Source organism: Parus major, chromosome Z (genome assembly GCF_001522545.3).
Source record: "Parus major isolate Abel chromosome Z, Parus_major1.1, whole genome shotgun sequence".
NCBI lineage: Eukaryota > Metazoa > Chordata > Aves > Passeriformes > Paridae > Parus > Parus major.
In genome coordinates this window covers 70,990,786-71,007,564 of record NC_031799.1, presented here as the reverse complement: position 1 = coordinate 71,007,564, position 16,779 = coordinate 70,990,786, and the positions used below count along the sequence as shown (strand labels likewise).

Genomic DNA, 16,779 nt, shown 5'->3' with positions numbered 1-16,779 from the left:
ACAGCAATACCCAACACACTGAAAAGCAGAGAAATTAAAAGAGAAATGTGGAGATTAAAGTATCATCACAGCTCTTCTCCTCTGGTATCTGCCGTCACTCTGTGCTGTTTTGCTTGGACATGACACAATAAACAACAAACCTGACGCGATGTGCAGGTTCCTCACCTTCACAGGTGTCTGTCTCCGAGCTGAACAGGTAACCCTTGGGGCAGGAGCAGCTGTAGCTGCCCGGGGTGTTCCGGCAGAGCCCGTTGTCACACAGCAGCCCGTTCACAGAGCACTCGTCGACGTCTGCAGGGACAGGAGACAGACCACAACCAAAAACAACACTTCTTACTTTCAAAGCTCTAATTTTCTTTCAGGTTTTCACTGCAAGAATTTCTGTCCTGCCTTTAAAGTTGTTTTTTTATCACTAGCCAAATCAAAAATTAGTCCATGGTTAGTCTTTAAGGCATAATTATTGTTTTCTTGCAATGACCCTGACCATCAGAGTTTGGTCAATAACCTTGGTCACATAACAGTGATCTTTGTCATTGTTATGACTACACCATATAAATTCATGAAGCTCTATGTGCTTTGAAAACAGTAGTTTAACCATTTAACTATTTTTTTTTTTAAAGCACACTAACAGCAGTGTGTTAATTACTGTTCTAACTCTGTCTTACAGGCTAAAATTGTTTTAGTTATCCATGAAGTGGATTAAAATCTGTCCTGTACAGTTCATGTATGGCAGCCATCTCAAGAGAACACATTTATCTCCCCTCCAGAGGAACACTGCATTTAAAAAAACCCTATGATTAAGACCAGGATATCAAGCACACTAACTAGGAAAAACCCATATATTAATACAATTCCCTGAACTCATCTTAAACTAACTAAAAATAATTCTAATAAAAAGTAATGTGTCTTCCTCATTGCCCTACTATTTATTCTATGAAAGAAGAAAAAACGTAATTTTAAGCCTTTTCCTTTAATGCCTATCACATGTCAAAACAACCTATGCTTACAGAAGAATTTGGATACAGTAAGTCAGGATAAACATGACATTTTATCCCGCTTCAGGTTGTTTCCTCTTCATTGACTGCTTGATTTTCCAAACCTAACACTGCAACTGAAATCTTAAATAGATTCTTAGAGTTATAAGTTCAAAAATACAGAAGAAAAGTGAGAATGCAATATAACTACAATCTGGAGAATTTTGGTTTCCCCAACTACTTTAGCTTTTCCAAACTATGCTTGTTCCTGAAGGATTCAGACAACAAAGCCTAAATTTCCCCAGATGATGAATCCCAGATTTAAATCTGGCAGCCATGAATTAAAAAAAGAAAGCTCTTCTTTACTAACCTGTCCTTAATCTAACTTAATTTTATTTTAACCAAGGAAAAGGGGAATAAATTTGTAAACTGACACTTTCAAGAGCAATTCTGAGCTTGTGGGCATACAATCCCTTAGCCCAAACTGTGCAGTGTGATGAATGCATTATTTCATTAGAATCTCATACAATATCTTCAGATTTGGACTGTAATCTGTTGTGACATGCTCTGTAAAAACACCAAACAATGTAGTTCATACTTTAAACCCACTCAGACCTGACAAAAATACTGTATGCATTCTAACAAATGACCATTTTATTCCCTGGTATCTCATAATTAATTAAAACCTTTCAACCTCTTATCTGAGTGTTCATACTTAAATTCTTTTACAGAAGAATTCTACCCAAGGATAAACACATCCTCACAGTCAGTCAGCTTTATCTTTATTTAAGTAAATACATAGATTATACTAGCACTTACCTAATCCCAAGAGTAACTAGCTAAATAAAACCCCTTCCCAAAATATCCACTTGGAGAACAAATTTTACATGAAGCATTTTAAAAGTAAAAACACCAATACTTTTCTGCAGCAGCTTTTCCTGCCAAAAGGTCATGTTTAGGGCTTAAGGAAGTAACTAGATGTAAAGTTCCTTTATTCAAGCAGATGAAAGGAGACACTTTCTTTACTTTGTGTTTGCTTTGCATCACCAGGAAGGAATGTTTGATATGAAAACTACATCAGAGCTATACAGACCAGGTTTTCTCCAGCAAAACTGGTGGAGTTGTGTTGAGCACAAACAGCAGTGACAGGTAAGTAAACCTTTAAGTGCAGAGAGCAGTAATTCACCAAAATAAATACAGTACTTAAGGACAATACTTTGGACATCCTAATGGTTTCAGAGAGATTTCCATTTTTTATTTTAAACAAACTTCGCCTTTCTGCTTGAAATTACAAGGCTATAAGCAACATCGTTGTACAACGCACTTGTGGTATAATATCCTTTTTTTTTGGATGTAAGAATTCCCAAAAGAAAACACAAAAAACCATTGGATTTCCATATGGCCATGAATAATAAAACTAATTAGATGGAGAGTGAAACCCCTGCAATGCTACCTCCTGCTCAGACTTCCCAAACAGCAACACTCACCCACCAAATGACAGGAAAATACACAGTAAGAATAACAATTATGCAGTGATTGAGAAAAGCATTATTCCAGGTTTTCTGCATTTTGATTGTAGCTTGAAGCTGAAATTCTGTCAGGTCACATCAGCATCAACACAGTGATAAATATTTCAGCCACAACAAAATAAAGAAGCAAGAAACAACTCACCCACACAGCTGGTTCCTGCAGGATCAGGCTCATAGCCAATGTTGCAGTTACAGCGATAGCTGCCACGCAGGTTTTCACAGATCCCATTGGAGCAAATATCAGGATCCAAAGCACACTCATTAATATCTGTATTTGCACAACAACAGAAGATAATCAGACCCAGACTATGACAGACCTGTTCCCATGAGAGGTGAGGGCAACACCTGACTCACTGGATGCTCCAAGTCAGAGTCAAGGCACAGCACAGGGGCAGCCCCAAGGCTGGGAGAGGAGATTATTCTCTTTTGTTTGACAGTAGGAGGCCAAACCTGGAACACTGTGTCCAGTTTAGGGCCACCTTACAAGGGCCCACTCCTCAAGCCTCCTAATGCACCTACAGAAGCCTGTCACAATCCTGGACTCCTTGCCAAACTCAGCCCCAGAGAGCTCTAGCTTTTCCAATCCCATGCCTACACATCTGGGCATTCCTCTGCTCCTCACAGCATTCTTCCCTGGTTCCACTGATTGTGAATTTCCTTCTTACATTTCAGTTTGACCCTTACTCAGCCATGCTGGCCTTTGCCTTTCTTGCCTGATCTCTTAACACAGAAACAGAATAGAACAGAACAGAACACTCTTGTGATCACAGGAGAACATCCTCAAAGCTCTGTTCTGCTCCTTTAAACCTGAGGGCAGTTTCCCAGGGAATCCCATTCACTGATGCCTTAAGAAACTGCAAGTTGATGCTGATGAAATTCAGTGTGCTGTCTGTACTCTCCACCCACAGCCCTCAGCTCAGCCTGAGTTCCAACAGGGCACGACCAACGCAGTCCAGGCTGCCATCAATCTGGACATCACTAATTAGTTCATCTGTGTTGGTAATCAACAGGTCCAGAAATGCCTCTGCTCTGTTTAAACTATCACCTGGATTAAGAAATTTTCCCCTCAGAGTGCTCCAAGTGTCTCCTGGACTACACACAACTCATGTCAGCGTGGCTAAATTCCCTCAGCAGCATCAGTGCCTGAGGTGTAAGAAGTGGCTGAAGGGACTGGATTCCTTCAGCTGCAAGAGGGAATATCAGAGGGACCTCTAACAGCACTTCCCTGATTTTAACAGATGATTACAGACAAGATGGAGCCAGTTTCCTCTCTGAGGTGCACAACGACATGGCAAGAGACAACACTTGCAAGATACAACAGTGGAAATTTAAATTAAGCACCAGGAAAACAAATCTTCACCATGAGTGTCGCAAAGCATTGGAGGAAACTGCCCAAAGAGGCTATGGGAACTCCATACTTGGAGATTATCCAAATTCCACCAGGCAAGGTCTTGAGAAATGGTTCAACTTTGATGATACCCCTGCTCTGACCAGAAGGCTAGGTTGGATGACCTCCAGATATCCTTTCCAACCTAAACTGACAGGGAACTACGTGTTTGTAAGAAAAAGCTTGATGCAAATTACCTAGCCCATGCACCCAGAGCCTGTGGTTTAGTGATCTAGGTAAGAAGTTATAAATTACGAGGTGACACAAGAATTTTCCTAATACAAAAGTAATGCACAGGTCAAAACTAAAACATATTCAATCCTGTAAGAACTTGTTGGAAATTTAAAATTTTCCTCAGACAGAGAGAAAAGGATGATGGATGAGTTATATTCCCTGAATTTACAGTCCCATATAAAATTTCTGCTGTAGTTGGAAAGGTCCAAAATATTCATATGAACTATAAGAAGAGGAACAGACTAATTTTAATACTTCTTGCCCCTGAGGAAAAGAGGGTTTTTCAGCATTTTCCTCCATATGGTAAGTCCATTACCTTAAATAGTTCCTTTCCCAAGCCCTGGAAAGACAGGCTGCTGGCCTGGCTGTGACTTCATGAAAAGCTTGTTTTGTACTTGTAGGACTCAACTTTTTGTAATGAACATTTCCTCTTTAATTACATTGCAGTTTAGATACTGGTTTACATTTAATCATATATGCATTTAGAAAAAAACCCCATGCTATCCCTGGATAAAACACAATGCTACGAGACATCTGAAAAACTTTTAAAGAAAATACTATTTGAGCGTACGACTTCAGATTTGTATTTTCTTTAGACCAAAATACATCCTGTAGCTTACTAAACACGTTTGAATCATGGGGACAAGCCACACAAGGAGTGTACAAGCAGTGACAGGAGCAGCAGCATGAAAACTGGCTGCAATGCTGCTGTACAAAAGTACAGAGAACCCAGTGTTTGCCCTAGAAACCTGAACAAAGGAGGATTTTAGCTGAGACATGAACCCATGATCCTTGTCATGCATTTGGTATACAGCACAGCTGTTTCAATGTATTAATGAGAAATTCTATTTTCTATGTGTCCAAAAGGACACAAATCTCTCTACCAGGCTGCATGCAAATTCTTATGGTAGGATGCTGCTTGTACAACAAGTTCCGACATTACTGAATGCTGACATTCTTTCTCTGAGACTTAGAGATTCTTCAATGGAACTTATTTAATTCACTGAAAAGTTAACTGAGAGAATTTATAAATTCCACAGGTTTCAAATTACTCATACAAGCTTACAACATGGTAAGCAATGAAGAAAAAAATATGCAGATACTTACACTACTGAACAAAACCAGAACTTCTTTTATTTAAGTGGTATTTTAAAGGTTATTTAGGCTACTACTAAAGGTAATGATGGGAGTTCTTATTCTTTTCCTGTTGCATAGAATAGGAGCTTTGATGCTGACAAGAATAATTATTAACACACCAGAAAAATACCTAGCAGTAAATTTTATGGTCCTATATTCTCCTATTCCTTTTTCAATCCATTTCACTTATCTGGCACCTGCAGCATGCTTTGCCTTGACTTCAGACCTGGCTCAGCCACGATTTTTTAAAATCCCTGGGTACTAGAAAAAGGATCTGAAGCTTTACAGTTCCCAGTACTAAATGTAATTGGTCACTTTCAGGATTTTTTTTTGTAAGGATGTGGTTTTTTTTCAGTTAAGATCCCTTCCAATTTTTAACTCTACACAGAAACAATCTGACTATGGAAATGATCCATGAGTGAACACTGGATCTGAAGTGAAAACCTGCTTTGCTACTATCCCAGCTGACTGAAAATCAACTGCAAATGTGACTTCTGTCAAATCAGAGAGAACTGTTTTATGCCTAATCTGAAAAAATCTCTAATCTCAAAAAAAAAAAAAAAATAAAAATCACAGGCCAGAACTCTGAAACAGGTTACTTTTTTTTTCTTCATAAGGTCAGGCAAGATCCACTGTTCTAGAGAATTAACTCCAGCCTTTTCTCAAAACAACACTCAAATACTGTACTTTGAGAAATAAAATACTAAAATCAACATATTAATCTTGAGATTAAAAACTGCACTCTAGTATGTTATCTAAAAATATAATTCTGAGGATTTTTTTAAAACTTCTAATCATTGTCCTGGAGTTACTTTATGATGTGGAATTGTTAAATTGTTAATTGCTTGTTAAATAAATAGTTTTTTCCACTTTTCTCAAAAGAAATTTACCTCCCAAACTGGCTGGGGGAGAGGCCAGTTTAAATTTTCCATGCAGAAAAACCCACTTTAGAGATTTCCTCCCAAAATTTGCCCGAAAACATGGCAGTCATATAGATTAAAGAAAATATGCAACATACCTCTTCCATCAACAGTAATACCTATTCCACTGCTACACAGGCCATGGAACTCAGCTGCTTGGTTGAGGTGGAGATGTTGGGGGGGAAAAAAAAAAAAGTTATTTCCAGTATTTCACCTTCTTTCATCCTAAACTAAATCCACATGATTTTTCTTCCAAAGAAATTTTTCTACAATGTAACTAAGGGAATGCCAATGTTCACATGAAACAACCATTAACAGATAATTTAAGCTAAAGCTGTCAGGTAACACTCCATCCTGAACTTTCATATATATATATATATGTGTGTGTGTGTGTGTGTGTGTGTGTGTGTGTATATATATAAAATCAAAATTAGATGACAAGAGGTAAACACTCAGGCAATTTCTTTATAATTTTGACACAACTATCCTCTCAAGTTACTGTTGTTATTCAGTTAATCAGCCACTTTTACTTGTTTTTTTCTGAATAGTTTTCTACTGCTTCAGAAAATAATACTTAATGGAAATTCTGTGCAAGGTTCATCACTGCAGCTCTACAGTCACGAGATTTTTTTTTCTAAAATCAATCCCCAGGTTTACTCAAAGAATTGGTTCTCATAAAATGAAATATAGATTTCTAGAAAGAATATGGGCTGTTCTTTTAAGCTGGATTGATAGGACCAGGAAGTTTAAAGATTCATTGGAGAATTCAGCTTATTCTCTTGCAAGAATTATTACTTATGGCAAACACTTAATTCAGGAACCCAAATTCACCCTGTTCACTTTTCTTTAGGGCATAAAATAGAACAATGTGATCTCAACAAGATTATTTTTGTTTAAAGTCTGTATGTTCACTGTACACAAAATTTTACCTGAGTTTTTAGCAGGGCAGGGATGACATGGCTCTCCAAAACCATAGTCAGGGTTGGCACAGCAGCATTCAGACTTTGTCACAGCACCAGGGAAGGGACGGACACACAGCCCTTTTCTGATGCCTCCGTAGCACGTGCTGCGCACATGAGTATCTACAGAAAAACAGAAAGAAGTAATTATTTCCTTAGGCTGAGAGTGAAATGTATGCATATTATCCCAAAAGCTGAAACCCCTTATTTTTGGTCAACAAAAAGGTCACACTGGCTACATCTGCACTGCTTTAATAACCCTGATGGCACCAAGGCAAATTCTCAGCGTGGTTACCTCCTGGGGCTTTCTCCAGAGCACTTTCAAACCACCTAAACCAGGATTTTGTGAGTAAATTCAAAGGCATTCCAAAGGACTCAAAAAAGGCAACCCACATCCTGAAGCAGCTCTGTAAATCCATCAACAAATATCCCAGAAAGTAGCACAGAAGGGCCTGGATCAGCATGTGGTGGCTGATTCTTCCCTTTGAGAAGGTGCCACAGACATCTCTGACTTCCTAAATGGTTCCTCAAGTAGGATAACACACCAGCAGCCCAGGGCTGTAATATGGGAGAATACCTGCTTCTGAAAGGAGGAGCATGGCCTCAAAATCATCAACAGAAATGCAATTTTAGCAGATTGTTCAGACCAGCATTTATGTGACATCATCATCTTAATAGGTTTATACATAAACAGGCACCAGTGCCGGATTAGCACACCACAATCTGGCTGGGAACAGCAATCCAGCAAATCTTACACACAACTAGGCAGTGAGGAAAGCAGTGCTACTGCCCAGACTGTAAGAAACTTCAGGGGGTTTGTGATTAAAAATCCCCTCTGGAAGTTCAAGTGCCATCCTAGGGAAGAGGGCTGGAAATGATAGCCTGGATAAACCACCACTTACCACACAAACACACAAAAACCTGAAAGGTTCTTCAATCCCAAAAATCATGCCAAAAAAAAAAAGACAACAGAAAAATTATACAGGCCACCCATACACCTGTAAGACTCACCATGTACATGCTGCCAATCTTACAGTTGATTTAATCACCTAAATCAATTTGACAGCCTTAACCAGTAAGATGCAGGAAGAAGCATCTTCCAAAAGAGACCCTCCATTCCTACCTTTACAGGAATAATCATCTCCTATACTTATCCAAGAACAATGAATAATGCATAAAAAGCAGTCTCAGAGACATTCTCATTGCTCTTATGCACTTGTTTGGGGTTTTGTTGTATTTTTCTGGTTTTGGTCTTTCTAAGGTTCAATGCTTTTTCCCATGTTTGCTTATAGGATAGTATTAGGGGTCTTTTAACAATCATGTGTTTGGACAGTCCTTCTAAAAATGTGTAGCTGAGAACTGCAGGATACAGACAGAGTAAACAGCCTTTACTTTTGACTCCTATAATTCTACAGACACTGCTGGAGCTGCAGAAATACTCTTTGTTTCAGGTATTTTTATGGGCCATAACAAAACACAGCTTTAATTTATGCTCCTTGTCAGCCCCCAGTTAAACCACTGTGGCCTGGACATGAGCCTGAGTGGAGTCAGAAACTGAGGGAATCCAGACAGACAGTTGCTTGAAGTATGACCCCAAAACAACAAAGAAAAGTTGCATGAGAAGCTTTACAGTGAATGTTGAATATCCAGAGCCAATTCAAATAAGAACTGGCAATTCCTTATGTGTTCTGTCGGCTCTTTGAGTGTTGTAAGCTGGCTCCTGTAAAACAGTACTGCCTGCACATAAATGTTTTCTCTTGCTTTTGGTATCCCATGGAACAGATAGTTCTGGAGCACAGCTAAATATGTCCTTGATTTTAGAGGTTTTTCCTTGCCAAGAATCTAGGTGAAGCCAGTACAACTTGCTTGCACTTGACATCAGGAAAAGATTATGATGCTTGAACACAGTCAAGGAACTTTCACACAAGAAATGTCTCTTCATTTACTCTGCAAAATACTTGGTGGCATCACATCCTTTCCCTGCACCTCAGACAAGTCCAGCTGCCACTCTGACAAGTTCTGCCATGAACAAAGGGACTTCAATCACTGCCCTGTCACACAAGAGGAAGATTCCCCCTAGTTAAGTGTCTATGAGGGAATGGAGAAGCAAATCAAGGGAGGGAAATGGCACCAAGGGAAACTGCAGAGGGACAGAAGACTGGAAAGTGTGAAAGAAATACTCTGGAGGAAGGTTTTCAAAGATGTGGAGTGTGGGAAGTAGCTGAAGGCACCTAAAGATGTAGTGAGGAAGTTCTCTGCACAGGAGAGCAAGTGCATCTGCGTACATCAGTGCTTTTAGAAGTGACACAGAGAACCTGGGGACAAATGCATGACTAGTTACAGGAAAACAGTCTGATCTTCAGAGTCAGTGATTCACTAGGGCTGTGAAGAATGAACAACCAAGCTGGTTCTCCCACCAGCGAAACACCAATTGTGTGACAGGAATAAAGTCTCCCTTGGGCTGTGCCACGAGCAAGAATGAGAAGGACAGGCATGTTGTGGATGGTTCAGTCACTGCAGGCACCTGACAAAGCTCAGGTTCTCCATTTCACAAGAGTTCTGAGTCTGCACATGATGAACTTGTGCTGCTCCCCATGTTTAGTCTGATTAGCCTCTGGCTACTCATTTCAGAGCACCAAGAATTTACTTTTTGCCCTGGATCAGATATTAGCATTGCTGCTGCTGTACCCGTGTACCTGTTTATGGGACTCTCCACTCCTTCCCAAGGCCTAGCACTTCTTAAATTTGGCAGTGTAGCACTTCAATACCTACAAAAATGATCATCACCACATTTGTGGTCAGTATCAGGTGGACCAGTGCTTGACTCACACTCAGGGAAAGTCACTGCACCCATCCAGGAACCTTAGAAGGACAAATTGGGCTTAGGACAAACACTTTTCCATCTGGCTCTACAAAACTGCTGCAGTAAAATAAAAGTTTAGTTTCTGTGTCCTGGATGACTCTGGGTCTCGGCAGAGTAATTAGGAGCGTCTCAGCAGAGAACAAACAACACTGTGTGAAGCTGGAGCCACAGGTCAGTACAAGTTCTGAGGTGATACACGCTCACACACAGAGCCAGCTGAGGTGTCCAAGCATGGAGCTGCAGCTGGAAGTACAGCCAAACCTAAAAAGCCTGAAAGTATTCAAATACTGGAAGTTTGGCTCGTATTTATCTAGCTGTTCCATGACTCTGTAACTGTTCCTGTTCCAAGCATTTGTTCCCCTTTGCTGTACCTTTTTCAATCCTGTGTATCATTTTGTGACTTACTCAGCCATACTTAAAAATACTAAGTAAAACAGCATTATTTTTCTATGTGTGCTCCCACCAGGACGAAGGTCATTATTCAGAAGTAAAACAGAGCTCAGAGAAAACAGGGGGACAGCTGGACTGTGGACTCTCAGATTTTATACTCCTTTCTAGTTACCTAGCAGACTTGTGAGAATGCTCTTACAAGATGTCCAATTTAAGGTATTAATTTTCAAGTACCAATGATCTTCTAGCAGCCAGAATGACTGAAAAGCATTATTTAGGTCATGCAATATATGGAATAGAACAGCCAGACTCAGAATTCCTGTAGTTAACACAGCATATGGATTATATATAAACATGCATACACAGTTCTGAACAGTGGATTGGCTTGGAAAGTCTATTCTCAAGTAATATGTGAGGATATTTTGTTACGCAGTATTTGAAATTTCCTATGTTACTTTATGGCTGGAATAATTACATCATCTTTTAAAAATTAATTTTCCAACTAGATCATGATTCTGCCTTATGATTTTCTGTCCTACAATGGGTACTTCCTGTTGAAAATGTAAGCATTTATGGTAAATCTTAAAGCTGTGTAACACGTAACCTAAATAAATGGTGTTCACAGATGATGGCCAACCTGTCAAGTCTTTTGCTGCTCGTACTGTGGCAACATTAGGTAATTGAAAGCACAGAAAATTGAGTACTGTATTGATTCTTTGCAGCTGTAACACTGACACGGGTAAAGATGAGGCCAACTTGGAACATAAAAAAGGTACTGAACAGCCTGTACTCAAATCTGGTTTTGTTGGTGTGCCACTGAGCAGTGAAAATCCAGTATTTAAAGCAGTACACCAGGCCTTTTCTCATTGTTTAACTTCTCACTGCTTTTCTCCAAACTTTATAAAAACCAGAAGAAAACAACTCGGCCACCACACAGGAGGGAACACAACTTGCTTTTGTTGGTTCAATCTTTAGTACAGTTTTGCTTACTAGAACATTTAATTTATTTAAAACAACAAAATTTGGGTTCCAACTGAGAGACTGAGCATGTGTTTTAGCTTTTTTTGAGCCCATGTTTTTAAGACAGTCTCAGTTTTTATCATGCATTTTTAAAGGTGAAGTGATAACAGAAGGGGCTAGCTTAATGCTGGCACTTGGTAGGAAGAATTCTCCTAGATTCTGTTTTGAAGAATTTCGAACTTTTGCAACACCTGAAATGTTACTTGAAATGAGCTGGTAAGAGCAACACAAGGATTTAGTATGTCCCATCCCTTTGGTGTGAGAACCTCCAAGCACTGTGATGCAGTCTGGTTTTCCTTTAGCTGGAGATACACTGATAAAACAAAGGCAGATGCAATATCCATGAGTCCATCAACAAGAACAGTCATAGCACTAATTAATAAATATGATTATTGTAGAGTCTCTGGTCACTAATATGCCTCATGACAGACACATGCAGGAGCTGGGGTTGGAGAAATTTAGGGGATATAGAATTGATGTTTGATACACAGAGGGAAAAGATGGTACCTCCTGTGGATTAAATTAAAAATACTGTGCAGTATTGCACAGCACACAGAGTATCAAAAATTTCAGAAATCCCTATCAAATATTTATTCCTCTCCTCCCTCCTCATCAGCAATCAGCAGAGAATGAGGGATTGAATACTTCTTGCCCTCCAAACTCCTTTTAATTCTTGAATTTAATTCTTGAATTTATCAGCTTGAAAATGATCCATTTTTTGTCCCACAAGCTCCCTGAAGATATGATAGAGCTCCTAGCAGAGCTTAGTGAATTATCTCTTAAATGCCAACCAGTACCATTTGAGAGGATAAAATGCTGATTACATGGCAAAATACGATTTTTCATCAGACTGGAAAGGGGATGTCTTAAAACCAAAAGGAGATGCCAGGAAGAGTAAGCACTTTAAGCTTGCTTTTATATGGCAATACGTAAACAAGAGGCAATGCCTCTCCAATTCCACAGAGGAAATTATGTTTCTTGTCCTTTAACAATATAATTATGGGATTGCATCTTGTTTGTGGTTCAATGTCAATATTACTTAGAATGAAATAATTTGATGCATTTAATAATTAATTAACCTGGTATTTCCACTTGGTTTTCTATGGTGAAAAAAAGAATCAATCTGACTTACCCACACACACACGACCATCAACTCCAACAACCAAGCCAGGTGGACAATCACACCGAAATGAGCCTTCAGTATTTATGCAATGACCATTCATGCAAATTCCTGATGTCTGGCATTCATCAATATCTACAAGGAGGCAAGACACTTCAGCAATCAATCTGGTTTTTTTTTAGATTACAGCTAATAGTTTCAGAACATTATCAAATTACTTTATGACAGCAGATAATAATATCTTTATTTCTCACAAAAATTTTATCTTGGAATAATCAAAATTGCAGCTACACAGACAAACAAAAAAATCCTCAAAACTTGCAGAACTCATGTATTCTCATATTCTAACATCAAGCAAAACAACAATAAATTTTCCCCTTTGTCCCCATGGTATTTTATTTTTGCTTTCACATGTGGCTGAAGACCAGTGCACACAAAATATCCTCACGATGGTTAATTTTAATTCCAACTTCTAAGTGGTCATCAATTTCTAAGCACAAATGCATGTAATTAAGGAAAGCACAAGTAGTAGAAACAGTTCAACTTCAAATCAGAAGACTAACAATTTAGATGATTACTAGAGGTTGCTCAAGCCCAAACCTACCTCAATGGGCAGCAATAGGTATCTTCAATTAGTTTGCTGAAACTGAAGCTAGATCAGACTGTATTATTGAAATGTTCAACAGCTGTTTTTAGTGATTGCACCTTAAAAAGTTTGTAATGCTGTGTGCCCCGTAAAATGACTCAAGTGCTATGAACTCTGAATTATCAGAATAATGATGTGGAAAATGGGGGGGGCTCATCAATGTAAAATCTTTCAAACCTCTTAAATTTACCATACTGCTGCTCACTTTACCATTCCACAAAGGACCTGAATGTTTTGATCCATTTACAACACTCCAAGAGTTTTCAGAAGCTAATTTATTGATTGTTGTGGCTTCCACAATACCATTAAATACTTCTTTCAGTAAATTAAGGCTCTATTTCTAATCCAGGCAGCTAAAGAAATCTACTTTAGTGAGTAGCAAGGTGTTACATGGCATTGAATCAATCCATATGACCAGACTGGCATTCCTGCAGGGATGAACAGACAGGAAAAGCCATTTTCAATCAATATTCCCCAAATTTCACATACCAGTGCAGTAACGTCCATCTGGAGCCAGGACAAATCCTGGTTTACAGATGCATTTAAAACTCCCATCTTCATTTATGCACATCCCATTCAAGCACATGTTTGTCGTGGCACATTCATCATGGTCTACAAAACATTGCAAAGAAAATTGCTGTTAGGTTGTGACCCTCCAGAAGACAACACAATGAGAATAATCAGTCAGGACTGGTGTGGCATATTTCTTCACTTGAAGATTGGTTTCTAATCATAACTCTGATAAAGCACCTCAAGAGTTTTCACTCCACAGGAAAAGCAGCAATTTTTTTTTCTTTTTCATGTTGTGATCAGCTGCTTTGCATATTTCAGCAGGCTGTGTATGAAAGAACAGGGTGTGTCTTTCCTTCATACATGAGAGGATAAAAAGCTTCCATCACCTGAGAGAATTAAGCTTGCTGTTTACCTAGCTAGGTTTTCTCTTGACACTGTGCAGCCAAAATTAAAAACAGGTATTTTCTTCCCCAGTGCTGACTTATGGATCATTTGATATGAAACTTTGTGGAAAAACATTATTCTTAGGACTCTTGAGGAGAGGTGCAGCTTCAAAAACAAAAATTACCTCAAATTTTCTTTGAAATCATATGTTTTTGTATGACAACTTTGAAGGAAGGACTTCAAAGTTCACAGTATTTCAGAAAAGGAAAGCTTCAATAACCCTTACCTGCAGTGTGAAGTACAATTTCTAGAACCACCAATCTAATGCCTGCCCCATTCTTTAGAAGAGTCCTTACCCACACAGTTTTTTCTGTTTGCAGTCAGTTCAAACCCAGCATTGCAAATGCACTGGAAGCTCCCCTCAGTGTTCACACACCGGCCATTTTTACAAAGAACACCATTCTGAACACACTCATCGATATCTGAGGGGAAGAAAAAACAAACCAAGCCAAACAAACAAAATCCTACACAAACAGACAACTACAGTAAGATAAAAATGCATTTAGAGGCAACTACTGCTCTGAAAAATACTGGCACATCACTCAAATATTACTTAGAATAAAGTTCAAAATTAAGAATTTGGTCTCCTTGCATCAGGGAAAAATATTATTTTTACAGACATGTACAGCAAATGGTACATTTTGTGATGCTTTGCAATTCCCTCATGAATACTTTTAAAAAGCTAACTCACACTTTTATCTGCATGCATACACAAAAATGCACTTGTCATTCAAATTTTCTGCTTTTTTAAAAAAAATTCTGTCTGGGAAATTAATGGGTATTCCAGAATAATGGATACATATTAAAAGACAACAACAGAACAAATGAGGCAGCAGCCTAGATCCAGAATGCCAACTGATTTAACACTGGGATTTTCTGAAACTGCACTTGTATTTTTTAAATTCAAACAGAGCCTGATGCAAGGGGTCAGAACATCTGCAATGCCAGCAGACATGGAGCACTTTTCTTACCAATGCAGGCTTGCTTGGTAGGAGTTCTCTGGAAACCTGCGTGGCACTTGCAGTAATAGGAACCGGGTGTGTTGACACAGTCCCCATTGGAGCAGGGGTTTGATGTGCACTCATCAACATCTGCTGGCAGCACAGAGCAGCATTAGTGACTTCACAACATCTACAACGTTTTTTGGGTTTTTCCCCCCCAAGTCTGGAAGCTTCTGAGTGAAAAGGATGGCAGCTAGCAGGCAAATGCTAAATACTAAAGCCTGCTCCTGGTGCAAAATCACTGCTGTGCTAGGAACACAGGGCTGTTCTTGGTTCAGCTAGGCAGGCATTTGTAAGAAGTGAAGAGGCTCTGCATCATTTGTAAGCATCTTGAGGGACAACAGAAAAAGAACCTTCCTGACCATTTTGAGACCTGATGGTTGCCTTAATGGTTGACTTAATACAATACAGTTTCATTTAATTCAATGACCATTTATGCTCCTTCAGAGTAAAACCAATATTAAGCAAAATAGGCACTTAAAAATGAGAGCAAGCCACAGCACCCAAAACCTACCCCTATTATATTACAGGTTTGTTGTGAAAAAGTGAGGAGGGGCCACACACCAGCAGGAGGGATTCTTAATGAGACCACAGTCTGTGCACCACATCTCAGTTATTTATGCCCCACTGCATCCTCAGCCCCAGTCTTTGCACTGAGTAATGCCAGATTTAACCTAACCCTATTCTACAATAGGTAACCTTACTCTCCCTTTCCCAAAATTTTGGGTATTTGGGTGCAACCAAACACATTTTAACCAATTCAAATGTCAGCTAGCTGCTTAGAAATAACTTTTATTTGACATGGGGCTCTGAAAACTTCAACAGTTCTTTTCAAGAGCCCAAATCTGATGCCCAGTAGTTACCAGTGTGTCAGACGTGTCTTTGGCTCACAACAGCTATTCCCAGATCTGAAATAACATTGACTGTTCTCCCCATTACATTTCTGTAAACCCTCCAGGATCCTTGCCCACTGTAATCCAGGGAGCAGAGTGGGTATATCCCACTGGTCTGGCAGGGCAGGACTGCAGGCTCAGTCCCCACTGCAGCTCCTGAAGGATGACCTAAGCAGTTACTCTTTGTTAGAGCTCAGTTTACAGGTGACAAACAGATCCCTTGATGAAATCCCCCATTTATTTATCAGCAGCTTTTGCTAATTTGACTTCTCCCAGCTAAGCCCTTCATTTCATTAAAAATATGTTTGTAATTACTCAGCTTTTCATTTAGGCAGGCTTTTAACACCACAAAGCCAGTGGTGATTCACAGGAGTTTCTGCATCTGGCTAAAAGCTGCTATTAAGCATCTCTGAAGCCACTGCTGATCAGTTCCTAACAATGATGATTTTCCAGTGCATTTCTCAGCATGTCCTTCCAGAAATACCAGGAAAATCCCAGGGCAATTTTCATGATCATTTCCACTCACTCCTTATCAAATCTGGTTGTAGAACTCAGCTCATTAAATCTTGAGAATACTGGGATGCAAGAAGAAATTGAAATTATAAGAATATTTATCTGTATTTTCCAAAAAGTGCTGTTCCATGTGAAAGACAACAAAAGGTTAGTTTTGTTCTATTTTGATCATAAATAAGACCCCATATTTAATAGGAAATACTGTGTTAATGAACACAAAAGTTTAAACCAAGAGC

General features: G+C 39.2%; 1 protein-coding gene across 1 annotated transcript in view; it reads right to left on the bottom strand.

Moving 5' to 3' along the window:
• Positions 1–16,779, bottom strand: part of FBN2 (fibrillin 2) — a 119,410-nt gene that overhangs the window by 60,964 nt on the left and 41,667 nt on the right. The window contains exons 12-19 of the mRNA XM_015615266.3: positions 15,108–15,227; positions 14,433–14,558; positions 13,669–13,791; positions 12,546–12,668; positions 7,111–7,263; positions 6,280–6,333; positions 2,646–2,771; positions 166–291 (exon numbers count right to left, since the gene is read on the bottom strand). Coding sequence (XP_015470752.1) covers positions 166–291; positions 2,646–2,771; positions 6,280–6,333; positions 7,111–7,263; positions 12,546–12,668; positions 13,669–13,791; positions 14,433–14,558; positions 15,108–15,227 — 951 coding nt within the window. The remainder of the gene's footprint in view (positions 1–165; positions 292–2,645; positions 2,772–6,279; positions 6,334–7,110; positions 7,264–12,545; positions 12,669–13,668; positions 13,792–14,432; positions 14,559–15,107; positions 15,228–16,779) is intronic.